Here is a 13,396-nt window from a genome sequence, read left to right on the forward strand (position 1 = left end):
TTTGTTTTCACTGAATCACAGAACCATTTAAATTGGAAAAGACCTCTGGGATCACTGAGTCCAACCTTTGACAGATCACCACCTTGTTAACTAGACCACAACACTAAATGCCACATCCAGTCGTCTCTTGAACACCTCCAGGGATGGCAATTCCATCACCTCCCTAGGAAGCCCATTTCAACACCTGAAAACCCTTTCAGTGAAGAAATTCTTTCTGATATCCGGTCTGAACCTGCCCTGGTGCAGCTTGAGATCATTTCTTCTTGTCCTATCTCTAGCTGCCTTGGAGAAGAGGCTGACCCCCACCTTTATAACCTCCTTTTAGGTAATTGTAGAGAGCAATAAGATCGCCCCTGAGCATCCTTTTCTCCAGACTAAACAACCCCAACACCCTCGGCCACTCCTTTTAAGACTTACTCTCTGGATTCTTCACAGCTCCATTGCCCTCCTCTGGATTCAGTCCAGCACCTTGATGTCTTTGTTGTACTGAGGGGCCCAGAACTGAACACAGCACTGAAGGTGTGGCCTTACTAGTCCCAAGTACAGGGGGGATATTCACTGCCCTGCTCCTGCTGGCAACGCTATTTCTGATACAAGCAAGGATGCCTTTGGCCTTCTTGGCCACCTGGGCACACTGCTGGCTCATGTTCAGCCGTCCGTTAACCAGTACCCCCAGGTCCTTTTCGCTAGCCACTCTGTCCCCAGCCTGCAGCACTGCCTGGGGTTGTCGTGACCCAGCACTTGGCCTTATTGAACCTCATACCATTGGCCTTGGCCCATAGGTACAGACTTTCCCTCTGCAGAGCCTTCGCAACCTCCAGCAGATCAACACTCCCCCTCATTTTGGCTCACAACAACTGATTATATTATTGACCGTAACACCTATACTTACAGAGTAAGTACACCTCTTCCTTTTTTTCTGAGAAAATCATAAATAAAATTTCTTAAAGTAGCCCTTTGCCTAAGGAAGTACTTGAAAGTACCCATTATTTTCAGTAAGTAGGATCTTCCTTTTCTGTATTCCAAACATTTTTAATGTTAGCTGAAAATTTAGTAGGGGCCCTTATGCCAAATAAATTTTAATCTTAGAGATCAAGAGCATTTTGTTACTGTAGAATTTGTAGACAAATATATATTCATCTTCCTCTACAAAATGTCTTCTAAGTAAAGCCTTCCATCTATTGCATACAACAAAAATACAACCTATTAGGAAGATAAAGCAGGCTTTAGCATAACCTGTACTGCCTTGACTGAAACTAAGTCTAAGACTGCTAAAATTCTTAGGGAGATTTATTTCAGCTGGATTTGAATGAAACCTGTAAATGTAAGCTGGTAAGTCTTATTTTTTTGGTTGGTAAGTTTTATCTTCTTTTTGGGTTTTGACCACACTATGTAATCAAATAATTAAAATGTAAATGGACATAGTCCATTGTTTATCCAGACCAACTACCAGGGGATGAATGAAGACTTGGAGAACAGAAGAGAATAACCATAGAAAATTATAAAGCCCAAGTAGATATAACTGAAGAGGGACAAACAATACTAAATAAAGGTCAAAATACCACCAAATTGCTGAGGAAGGACATGGTGATTAAAAGGCATCACCTCTCTGGATATGTGAAACATGTACTAACCACAGCAGTATCAGATCTCCTGGGAGCTTCAGACTACAATCTTCACACAACAACAGACACACATAAATCCATGTGCCACATAGCAGCACACCATCCGTGAGGCTGCAGATCTCTATCTACACTTGACTGATGAAAGGTTAATTGTCATCAAGTTCAAAATGAACTGATACACTGTTGATGGGCTAAGTGCCTTGATCCAAGAAACGCTTTCCATAGTGAAACTAGCCTTAAAACAAATGTATGATAAATGAATGCTGAGAACCATAACCTCAATAAAAAGCAGTTAGCCTAATTAAATGCCATCCCACAGTCATTATAACATTCACCAAATTGCAAAGTCAACTTTGTTAGATTCTACTTAAAATATCACCAGCATCTCAATGAATATATCAAATGAGCTCTCCTTTATAAGGCATTTTCAGTCATTTAAGCTGATGATATTTCAACATATCCATGTGAACATTGTTCTAACACAATTCACTGCATATTTTCTGCAAAATCTTCAGGTAACAAGAAATCTACTACAGCGCTTCACAAAAACAAATAGTTCCAACTTCTGATACACGTGTGAGCAGGTACCAGCCTCCTCCCACAGGAGACATAGAAATGTGTTTGGACTGAAGTAACAACAGAACCAAAGACTTGCATTGAATTGTGCACCATAATTGTGTCATATAAGTAAATATGGCTTGAAATCACAGAAAAAACCATACAACTACAATAACTAGGCAACATGTCCCTATGAGAAACACAGTGAATGGCTTCTACTGACATTTTAGTGTAACTGTTATCAGACAATTATGGACTAATCCAAAGGCCAATTAAGTTAATGAATAATTGTTCAAAAAGGTGAATATACTGTGTAAGGACTAATGGAAATATCTAAACCATGCAATAAAAAGCTTGCTGTGTCTCTCTCTCTCTCTAAACAAAATTATGTCTTCTCTGATGTAATTTATTGTGTATTAAACACAAAACATATGTATTATACTTTTTGTTAGATGGTGACTAAAATTTATGGTTAGCAGAGTTGTCCTTTGCCAGGCATAACCTGCAGGCCATTAGTTGGTTGGCCCTCATTGGCAAAGCAAGAACCTAAGGTGTAGGTCCATAGCTCACCTGCAGCAGGTCTGATAGAATCCAGTACATATTCAATGGCTGTGTGGTTGTGAGATGAAGTACTGTTCTTTTCCAGAGAAAAAAATGAGGGCACTTTATTTTTAAAAACATCTGCATAATTTATTCTGTCATATAAATACGGCATTGGACAATGAAAAATAAAATTGTCGTGACTTATAGTGAAAGTTAACCACCTAAATGAACACTTAATGCTACAACTTTTTCCTAATATAAATTCCACCTGGTTGAACTTTTTCTGAAAGATAAATTGGACAATAATATTATATTAATAACAATAAGACTTAATTCCTCATGATACACTGTCTTAAACAAGAAGAAAACCATATTAAATGAAAGGACTAACAATCTATTTGAAACCTCAAATAATTTAATCCAAAGGGCATATATCTCATGTTACCTCAGATTTTTCCTATTCACTATGCCTGTCTTCCTGAAAACAAATAAAAATGATCGTATATAAATTCGGAAATGCAGAATTAGCCATTCACACCTTACCAGAGATTAATGCAGTGACACAGAAAAGGATTTGAGGATCAAGGTAGAAAGCAAAGAGAACACCTGAGCCATACTGAAGCTAATCCTGCGACAGAGTATTTGAGCAGTATGAAGTAGCAGTAGTGAACCAATATTCTGTGTGTACCTGCCATTAATGAGGCTAATAATTATATAATCTAGCCATTTTTAAGTATGCTTTTCAAAGAAAAATGGAAAGGGTTTACCAAATGGTTAAGGAAATAATTCAAAATTTTCTGAAGAAATGTAAGTAGCTCAGTTTACTTATCTGAGAGGAAAATGTAAGCAGCCATCAAGTTGCCTCTTGAACTGCATATACCAGGTATAAACTTCAAATAGTTGTTCGAAGAACAGTAGTTAATTTGACTGTAGCATGGGTAAATCCAATTCAGTGGAAATTTCCATTCTGCGTAGAGTGTCTCCAATTGTGACATATTTGTGTAGAACTTTCATTTTGGATTAGATCATTCATCCTGCAACAACTGCTAGGCATTTAACTGCACTGCAGCTTCCCATCTCCAAGAGGTGAGGAGGTTTCTACAACACATTATCAAAGACTAGGCTGGAAAAAGAAAGGCACCAGGATGTTTTCTGACCAAAATGCTAATTCCTTTAAGAATTTTCAGGATTCACTTGCAGTGCTCTGAGTTCTTGTCAAGGCAAAACTAGGCAGAGGCATGCAGGATGAGCTTTGATGACTGGTTTCCCTGTTGAAGAGCAGATGGATGCAGATCATGCTCATGAAGAGCAGCTGCAGCCCTTGGTCTGCACCCTGACGCTACCCTGTAGAACCAGAAGTGTCAACCGAGACCTGGATTTCCCCAAAAGAGATGGACAAGGGATCCAGCGGCTGAGCCAACTGTAGCAGGTGGCACTGGGAAAAAAGCTCAAGCTTTTTTTGCGAGCAGAAGAAAGCAAGAGATCCACTGGCTGGAAGCCAGAGAAACCTCAGTCTAGAAATACTGTACAATACTTCACTGGATTCCTCCTCATGCTGTCTTTATGCAGGGGCTTAGAACAGTTATACTGAAGGAGCAAACCTGATACAGAAGCCGGGGTAAATTCTTCAGTTTTGTTTATTCTCATATAAGACTGGATTGTCTTAACAGATCCTATTGACTGGAACATCTACCGACTAAAGCATATTTTAGAAACTATTTCCATCTTTGCCATATCATTGAGATTTCCCTCTTCTTTGAAATAAGTTCTGTACTGATGAACTACTGATGATCTTTCTAGTCTCTCTAGTTACCTCTATTAGTTCAGTGTTGGTGAATGATTTAAGCCTAGATCTACAGAATCAAGTTTTTACATAGGCCTGTAGGTCATTGAACTCACCACACTATTTTTAGTCTTATTAAAAATGTTTGCATGTGTGAAACACAAAATCAGGACTCATGTGTCATCTCCAGATTAATTCAATTGCCTCTAAATTACTCTGTACAAATTATTACCATTCAGAGAAATTGTTAAGAAATAAAAGTTAGTGTCATTGTCATCCACAATCCTTTGAAAGGTTCCTGACAGTTTATTACAGTCATTTATAATTAGCAGTTGTCTCTGATCCTCTTTACCAAATAAGTAATAACATTATTTTGCTCAAGTACATGATCAATTTAGTATGCCATGCAAGAAAGGGTTATGCAGGTAATTAAAAATGTGCTAGTACTCTTCTCTCATAAATGGTACAACAACAACGGGCCTTGAGATGCTTACCTTTGGTTTTCTGTGAGTACAACATACATGACATTTTTAGTTTATATATATGATAGCCTAAACCAAAGCAACTCACTTTCAATCAATGAATATGCCTAGTCCGTATAAGTGGTCTCACTTACTGGTCATAGAAACTAGGTGTTCTATTTGACCAAGATTATTGCAATTCCTCTGCAGTTTCAAAGAAAAAACACATATTACCCCAATTCCCTTGTAATCAACTCTGTGGACAGACCTACATATTCAGAAAAAAAAGTTGAACAAGGTCAACAAGTGCTCACCTGTAGCCTTTTCTGTCCAGCTCAGAAAGGCTTGAATAGGTAGCAAAGGTCTTCTTTGTAGCATTAGGCATATTTAACAAAAAGAAAGTTAAAAGTAATTGAAAATGTAGTTCAGTTTGCTAACAGCTTTTTTTTTTTAACGGAATGACAAAGTTGGAAGGTTTCCTTGAAACCTTGAAAGACGATTATGTGCAAAGAATTTCTCAATATTTCTCAATATTTATGTCTCTTTAAACTTTATACTAACAAAAGAAATTATTAACAAACTTTTAATAAAATAAACTATATTTTAAACCACTGGGGCTGCTTAATAACAGGTTCTTCACTGTCACATCATGAGCAAAGCACATAAAAGTGAGGATAATAATGAATAAACATCACAGACATTCAAATGAAATGGTAAATCACTATTATCAAGCACTAAGAAACCAATGTTGTTATGACAAGTTTAACTCTGATCCAGGAATTTATGTGAGAAGAAAACGTAGGCTGTATTGTATATTTTCCTAACAGGTACTTTGAAATAGAAAAGAAAATATTAGTTGACATTTGTACCTTCTGACAGTGCTGACAGTTGCATTTCAGCAGAGCATTTGTAATTTCTTTTAGAACATCAGATCACAAAACTAAAGGGAAGATATGGCCAAACTAAAGTTAAGCTTACAATATACTGTTACGCATGCTGACCAGCACATACTATTTAAAACAGTATAAATTAGAAGAAATGTTACTGTTATGCTGCACCTGTATGGTTGGAACTAAAGAAATAATTATACTGTCAGCTCTTATGCTCTGCCTATGAATTATCTGTTTATTTGAGTTCAACAAGAATAATGGTTTTGCCAAACATTTAGAACTGCAGTGACTGCTGGGTAACTACTCTTTCCCTTATAGAAAGGTTCACAGCCCAATTTCTGCTACAGAAGAGATGTCTGCTATTGACAAAAGTAGTCCTTCAAAACAATAACTCATGAAGTTACATCAAGTGCATTGGCCTTTCTGGTCTGTTTGTGCTGCAGATGAAGAACTGGGCATAAACAATTGTTTTACAGAGTTCCCTTTGGTGAGGGAAATTTGGTGTAATGTCACACTATAGCTTTTGGGGCAGCACCTTAAAATCATAAACTCTTGGTTGAGCTCAAGTTCCAGTGTCCTTGCTTAGGCTTTAGCTCCATTCGTAACAGCTGAAATAACTTTACTCACACTCAGCACAAAGTACTTTGTGTATAAACGCGTACTAAAATCATTGCAATTTGCAATCTTTTAAAAGTATGTGTTGAAAAGGTGGGCTGGCTCCTGCAAGATGTTTTTAGAAAAACAGTCAGAACTGGTGCAACCTGGTCTATTCTTGAGAAAAGCATTACTACTGTAATAGTTTTAGTCTGAACTTCAGGGAAAATCTTGGGCTGAAACTACAGAGAGGCATTCAAAGAAGCAGAAAAATAGTATTTCCATCCTACTTTGTGGCAGACTGTTAAAGGGCACCAGAGGTCTCTGCAAACATCCTGAGTTGACACGCATTACACACCAGAGAATAATGATCTGCAAAACATATCCATTTGTTGTCACTTAAAACAAAAAAAGAGGGGGGGAAGATAAATCTTTCAAACACCATTTTTCCATGTAGTCTCTGAATGAAAAGCAAGGCTGAAAATAGTTGATTAAAATACATGGATATTTATACCAAAGGTTCCATTTTATTTGAGATGTCCTGTAATACAGAATAAAATAATGCATGTAAGTTATGTCTTTTCCTCACTGAAGAGTTCTTATCAACTTATTTATAAATACTAATGTTACCTCTTTTTCTCACTGAAGACTTCTTATCAACTTATGTATAAATATTAATGCTAATGAGATGCATACATACATAACCTAGTCCTGTAATCCAAACCACACTTTGACAAACAAAGAAAAATAATTTTTTTTTAGCTAGTCCTCCTCCTTTGTAACTAAGTCTTTGAACTGATAAATTAGCATGCATATTCTTTTCTCTGAAACCACTTGATAATTTCTTTCATACCTGAGGTACACTATGATCATTAAGAAACATCTTGAAGATGCACAGCTGCACTGGTATAATTTTCATCAGTGCCTTTGAAAAATATTTCCATAATATACCAAGATTTTAAGACACAGATAAATAAAGTATAATAAGTGGTGGTTTTAACTAGGATAACACAACAGCCTTCTGAGGATGAGAGATGTCATGAGATCAACATACAGACTGATAAATCATCATTCAGTGTGGAGAAGTGGTCTAGAGTCTGATAGACTTTAAAAAATGTTTAATGGATTTTTTTTCCCTTTTTTTCTTTTCTTTTTTTTTTCCCCCAGCCTTTACACTACACATTTCTATATCCTCTTAGAATGATAATTTGGTCTATCGTTAAAAAGAAAAAAACACTGGCCAACAGTCAAATACCCTTTCAGTGCTGCTTTGTGATTTTTATGAGAGTGTAACCTGTGGAATGGTTCCCATTAGTTCTGAATGATTAATGGAGTTGAATGATCAGATTCCTTTTCGTTAACTTGTTATGGGTACTAATAAGACATGTAAATGTACCATGTACCAAACTGTTGTTTCTTCAGAACCCTTCAGCTCAATATTCTAACTCCCTTAAAACGTACGTTTCCAAGTTCTGGGACTTGAGCAGGTGCCCTTGCCCCATCCCACGCGTGAGCCCGATCGCACTCCCGAGAGGTGCAGAGGCAGGAGCCGGTGCCGTGCGGGATGTCCCGCTGCGCGGCCAGCACACCGAGAAGGTGCCAGCGCCGGGAGCGGTGCCCCCGCACCACCCGCGGAAGGTGCGGGCAGCGCCGCGGTCCCTCGCGGGGCGCGCTCGCGCCCCATGTCCCCGCATCCCCGGCGGGCACGGGATGGCACCGCTGCACGGAGCTCGCTGCGCTCCAGGCGGGGGGCTCCCCCCCTCCCGCTGCCCCGGGCCGCCCCCGGCACGGCACGGTACGGCCCCGCCGCCCTTCCCGGCATGGCTGGGACGCGCTTTCCCCAGCACAGAGCCGAGCCTGGACTCACCAGCCAGCCCAGTGAACAAGTGGGATGCGGCTGAACTTTTACTTTGCCGGTGCCGGCTCCCCCCGCAGCCGCCCGTGGGAGCCACAGTGGCAGCATCGGCACCTTTTCCGTTGAAGTTTGGCGGCGCAGCACACGCCGCCTCCCCTGCCCTTGCCCCCGCCGCCAGCCCGCCCGACGTCCCCCGAGCTCAGCCCAGGGGGCGAAGCGCCGGTAGCCGAGCACCGGCGGGAGGCAGGCGCGGGGCTTCCCGCCGTACTCACCCGCTCCCCAGCCGCACGGTCAGCAGCAGCAGCAGCAATCGGGCCCCGCGGCGACGGCTCCAGCGGGGCGTGGGGCCCCCCCATGCATCCATGAGCGTGAAGGAGCTCTCCCTTCCCCGGGTTTTCTCCGGAGAGGCTGAGGAACAGCGACCCTGCTAATCCCACCACCCCCCGGCACACGGCAGGCAGAGGGAGGGGACGGGAAGGGTGAAACACCCAAACAGGTAGAAACCCACTCTCCAAGGACCGAGCAACTCGCCCAATAGGCTCATCAGGTTGCTCCATAAATTATCCTAAAAACTGCTGGGCGAATCAATCCCTAGCAGAGGTGGAGCCTCCTTTACTAGAAGGGAAACATGCTTGGGAGAAAGGGTGGCATTGATTTGGTATTTTCTCCGAAGAGGGAAATGAAATAGATCATATATATATATATATATATATATATATATATATATATACACACACACATATATGTATATATGCATATATAAATATGCAGAATATATAGAATGATAAATATATGTTTAAAGATATAGATATATATATATATTTAATTTTTTTTATTTTTAAAGCTACTCCGACAGCGGCTCCGAGAGTCAGCCCCTCGGCCCTGCCAAGCGGAGACCCGCAGCGGGGAGCAGAAACACCGGGAGATGTGCACGGACACCCGCGGAGACTGCACGGCCCCGCGTCCGGCACGACCGCGATTTTGGGGAGGGCGGTCCCAGCCATGGGGAAGGGAACATCCGCCAGCCTCTCGTTCGTCCCCAGGAGAAGGGGCACACCCCTCCAGCCGCGGTGCCTATAGCCATGCTGAAGGCAGGCGGCGTGATGGGCGCGCAAGGGCAGCCGCGGGAATTGCGCGCTCCCAAGGCGCGATGGGCGCAGGCTCGGCGGCTGCAGGCGGATCTGCGTGGCCGCGGAGCGCCCGGCGAGGACGAGCCGCGGGGAGGGCGATGCGCGGTGCTGAGCTGTGACATGCGCCAGGGCGTGCAAAACGCGTGGTTTTGGTTTTTTTTCCCTTCTGTTTTCCTCCTTCCTCTTCCTCGGTTGCTCCCTCTTTCTGCCTCTCTCAGGAGACGTACGCGGCAAAGTAGCCAAACACACCCCGCCAGCTACCCCTCTCCCGAACACCGCAGGGAAAGCACCGCGGTGGCGGAGGCGACCGGAGGTTCCACGTTCGCAGCCTCTGCCTCGGCCGTGGGGACGGGCGGTCACGTCCCGACGGCACCAAAGCTTAGATAACGCGTTATGTCTTCTCTCGTCTTCAGGGTCGGATGGTCCCTGAATCTCTCCCCAGCCCAAATTCCCGGCCCCTGAGATGCCCCTGCTCGGAGCTCTCTATAGGGCGCTTCTGGAGTAATCTGCACAACATGTTCTCAGCGCAAGGCGCAAACCGTTTTATAGTCATCATCATCATCATACTCCTTCGAGTCAAGTTGTCACTGCACAGAAATGTAAATAACCCCCCATCCGGTAGTTATGCCGATGAAAGGCAGTGTTTTGTCTTTACACATCATCATCTGGTTATTATTTTATATGTACAGCTTACAGCTGCTTTAATGGTTAAAGAAACTCACCACGCTTCAGAGAGCTGCAGTACATTAAGTGAAAATTCAACGACTTGAAAATTAATAGCCAGTCCTGTGGGTATTGGCAGACGGTAAAGGCACATATTATTGTATGACCTGAGGTCTCTTTACTGGTGGATTAACACAGCAGGCAGCATCCTAGCATGATGGCAGAGGCATGAGCTCAGAGGAAAGCATATGCATTTAATACAGAGTAAGTGCAAAAGCAGCTCCTCTGCTGCAGGTGATGGCACTAGCTCCAAGGAGCAGGATTACTGTCCCCCTCAGCAAGACCATAAGCACAGCCTGTCCCCAAGTCCCTTTCTCTCTGGGAAGTCCTTCTGCCCTGAAAGTAGCCATGGTTCTATGGTTTATTATGGATTGATCTGTCAAGTTGACCGCATTTTGCAAAATATGCAATGAATGCTTCTATGTCTTTGCATCTGATGTTTATGGAATCATTAAAACTCTTTACCAGTCTATAAAATTTCATCCTGTCACTAAAAGATATTATGCAATTAAAGTGACTACTGAGAAAATTTGACATAAGAAGTTTAAGTGTACTTACAGGATTCCAAGGCATCTTCTTTCTACGTGAGCAGTTTGGAGCATCTATTTAAAAACTTAATGTCACTCCTGTGTAGACACAGCAGCTTGCTACCAGTGAAAGAGATGGGAGATTATGGCTAAAACAATACCTAGCACGAACAGTGAGAAAATGAAAGTTTTCATTTGATTTCTGGGTTTAGAATGCTAAGACACATAAAAATACTATTAAAATAAAATTAAAATGAAAACAGCACCAATGAGATTTCTCAAATGATACAAGACTAAGGATGACATCAGGACAAGCCATTTTCAGATAGTCCCAAATCTGAATTTTCCTTGTACTTTAATGTAAAGAATAGAAATCCACCCCTTTCAAAATTAGAAGAAATTATTCCTTGAGTAAGTAAAATACTAGATGGAAAATAGGTATAGAAGTTTTGAAAAGCAAACAGGGAACAAAAAATAATAAAAAATCTTTAACTACCAGAAGAAAACTTGAGGGAAAAGAAGTCAACTCAATCAACTCAGATTGTCTGTATTCCTAAGAAAAATAAAAGAAGTAATAAATAAAAACTGCAAAATGGGAAAGAATATCAAAGAAAAGCTGGGAAAATTACCTAGTTGGGTGCCTAGAAGAAGGAGATGCTCATACATGGTAATACACTGAAGGACAGCGAGTTAGTTATTAAGGCCTGCTGATATTTCTCAGCTGCTTGCTGAGTACAGTATTGGCACAGCTAACCTAAAAACAGTATATAAATTCTCAGTTAAAAACACCTTATGCTGCTGAGAGTAATAAGGCTGTTTTAAAAAAGAAAAAAAAAAAAAGAAAGGAGTCAATAGTATCATTTCGAACCTGCTAGACATCACTTCAGAAACAGCAAAGTGACCAAGGTTAAGCAAAACTGTAGAATTCAAATCACTATAATTACTAAGTTTGGTTTCTGCTAAGGAAAACCACTGTCTCTTCTTCAGTCGTGTTTAATGAGTATATGAATAGAAGAACAGGGCTTCATAATTCACTGTCTTTCAAAACCATTTTAAGTCTATCAGTTATTTGTTAAAAGAGCTGCATAGTTCTGGGGTGAATAGGAAAGTAATGCCATCTTTCAGAAACTGCTTGAGACTACTGTCAGAGTAATTAATTTTCCATGTTAAAAACATGAATCTTGAGTTCTTATGAATCTGCTCTTGCGCTTATCTCATTTAACTGATTCCTTACTAAAGTAATGGTTTCAAAGAGAAGAAATAGAAAAAATTTACAGATGAAAGTTTCAGTTTGGTTAAGTCTATAGAAAAAAGTAGTGAATATTGATTAATTCATCACAATGTCGAATATCAGTTATAAAATAGGAAGTGATGGTATGTTGAAAAATGGAAAAAAAAATAACCCAAAGCTTGATTTTGGTAAAGATTTTAAGTATTTAGATGTAAAATCACATCTTAACTTTCAGCTCTGCTGCTACCTCATAGTGGAAGATACAGAGAAAACATATATACACTTAAAAAATTTCTTTAGAACTGTAGAGCCACACCCATACAAACACCAAAAGAACCCTAGTTTGAGCAGGTCAGCATCTAAATTCTGCCCAAGATCATCAGAAATCTTTCTAACCTCCAGGTTTGAGGAGTGCAAGATAACAGGATTAACTCCATGTAAAAGACCTCTAAAACCCTGCCAGGGTGTATCACCTGTTCCCTAACTTCTTAAAAGTGTAATTATTGACTTGGATTCCATAGAAATACACCTAACCCTCAGGTACTGTAAAAGAAGCAAAGGCATTTAGCACAAGTTCTTGATTTCCAGTCTGGAAGCCACCCCTTCAACCTCAAGGTACCTACAATTTGTAATTCATCTAAAAGGATATGCAAAAAAATTTTCATACTTAAAGTTGAAGTCCACATAGAAGGAAGAGGAAAAAATCCCCCACATTAATATATAAATAGCTAATATCACTGTATTTTTCACCTGGGAGCCTTCACACTTAGTATCAAAGAGCATTTTGATTCTTCAAAATTTAATTGTTCAAGATCACTGAGGAACCCAAAACCACTCGTATGTAATTTTCCGCAGCTGACATCCTACATTTACTCTATTTCTCTCGAATATAGCTACTTCCCTGACAGGGATATATGAGACTTGATGTAGGATTTGTGTGCCTGCCTACCATTTTGAGCGCAGAAGAGCTTTGAAAACCTGGCCTTATTGGATGGTCCATCTTCATTCACTGTGCTTGAGGGAATTTGATGGCTCTCACGTAGTTCTTTAGGGAGCCCTTACCTTGCTGAGGGAAAAGTTATCCAGTGTGTGGAGAGGGAAGAAGAAATTATTATAGTGTTCTGTCCTCCACCAAAAAAGGCATATAGAACAGCAAGAACTCAAGGACCATTTCAGTCACATCTTCAAAAGGGTAGATTTACATAACAATATTTTGGTGAAATTGTAAATATAGACCTTAACTGTGCATTCACAAAGCAATTTACCTCACCCCCTAGATTTATAGAATCATAGAATAGTTTGGGTTGGAAGGGACCACTAAATGTCATCTAGTCCATTTCCCCTCCCATGGGCAGGAACATCTTCAAAAAGTATGCACGTCATTTATGCATTGGAGTAAGCACAAACATAAATGCAGAGTCACATGCATGGTATTTAAAACCTGCAGCCCAAATGAAAACAGTTCCATTCTTCTTA

General features: G+C 40.8%; 2 protein-coding genes across 4 annotated transcripts in view; one reads left to right on the forward strand and one right to left on the reverse strand.

Moving 5' to 3' along the window:
• GABRG1 (gamma-aminobutyric acid type A receptor subunit gamma1) overlaps positions 1-8,806 on the reverse strand; it is a 63,100-nt gene extending 54,294 nt beyond the window's left edge. The window contains exon 1 of one of the 3 annotated variants that reach the window (XM_027717729.2): positions 8,582-8,806. In XM_027717729.2, coding sequence (XP_027573530.1) covers positions 8,582-8,673 — 92 coding nt within the window. In that variant the 5' untranslated portion in view covers positions 8,674-8,806. Of the gene's footprint in view, positions 1-6,744; positions 6,803-8,321; positions 8,382-8,581 lie in introns of those variants that run through there. The other 2 variants (XM_039384923.1, XM_039384920.1) reach the window with 2 other exon arrangements.
• On the forward strand, positions 8,672-9,826 carry LOC120324000. Its single transcript, XM_039385211.1, has 3 exons — positions 8,672-8,677; positions 8,771-8,805; positions 9,154-9,826. The coding sequence occupies exons 1-3, from the start codon at positions 8,672-8,674 to the stop codon at positions 9,824-9,826; spliced, it is 714 nt and encodes a 237-aa protein (XP_039241145.1).
• Positions 9,827-13,396: the final 3,570 nt, after the last annotated feature.

Source organism: Pipra filicauda, unplaced genomic scaffold (assembly GCF_003945595.2).
Source record: "Pipra filicauda isolate LSUMZ 115617 unplaced genomic scaffold, ASM394559v2 scaffold116_size3395265_pilon, whole genome shotgun sequence".
Classification (NCBI taxonomy): Eukaryota; Metazoa; Chordata; class Aves; order Passeriformes; family Pipridae; genus Pipra; species Pipra filicauda.

Coding starts and splice junctions, on each gene's coding strand:
- LOC120324000 (XM_039385211.1), top strand. Junction 8,806..9,153: donor AGGGTGAAACACCCAAACAG/GTAGAAACCCAC, acceptor TTATTTTTAAAG/CTACTCCGACAGCGGCTCCG.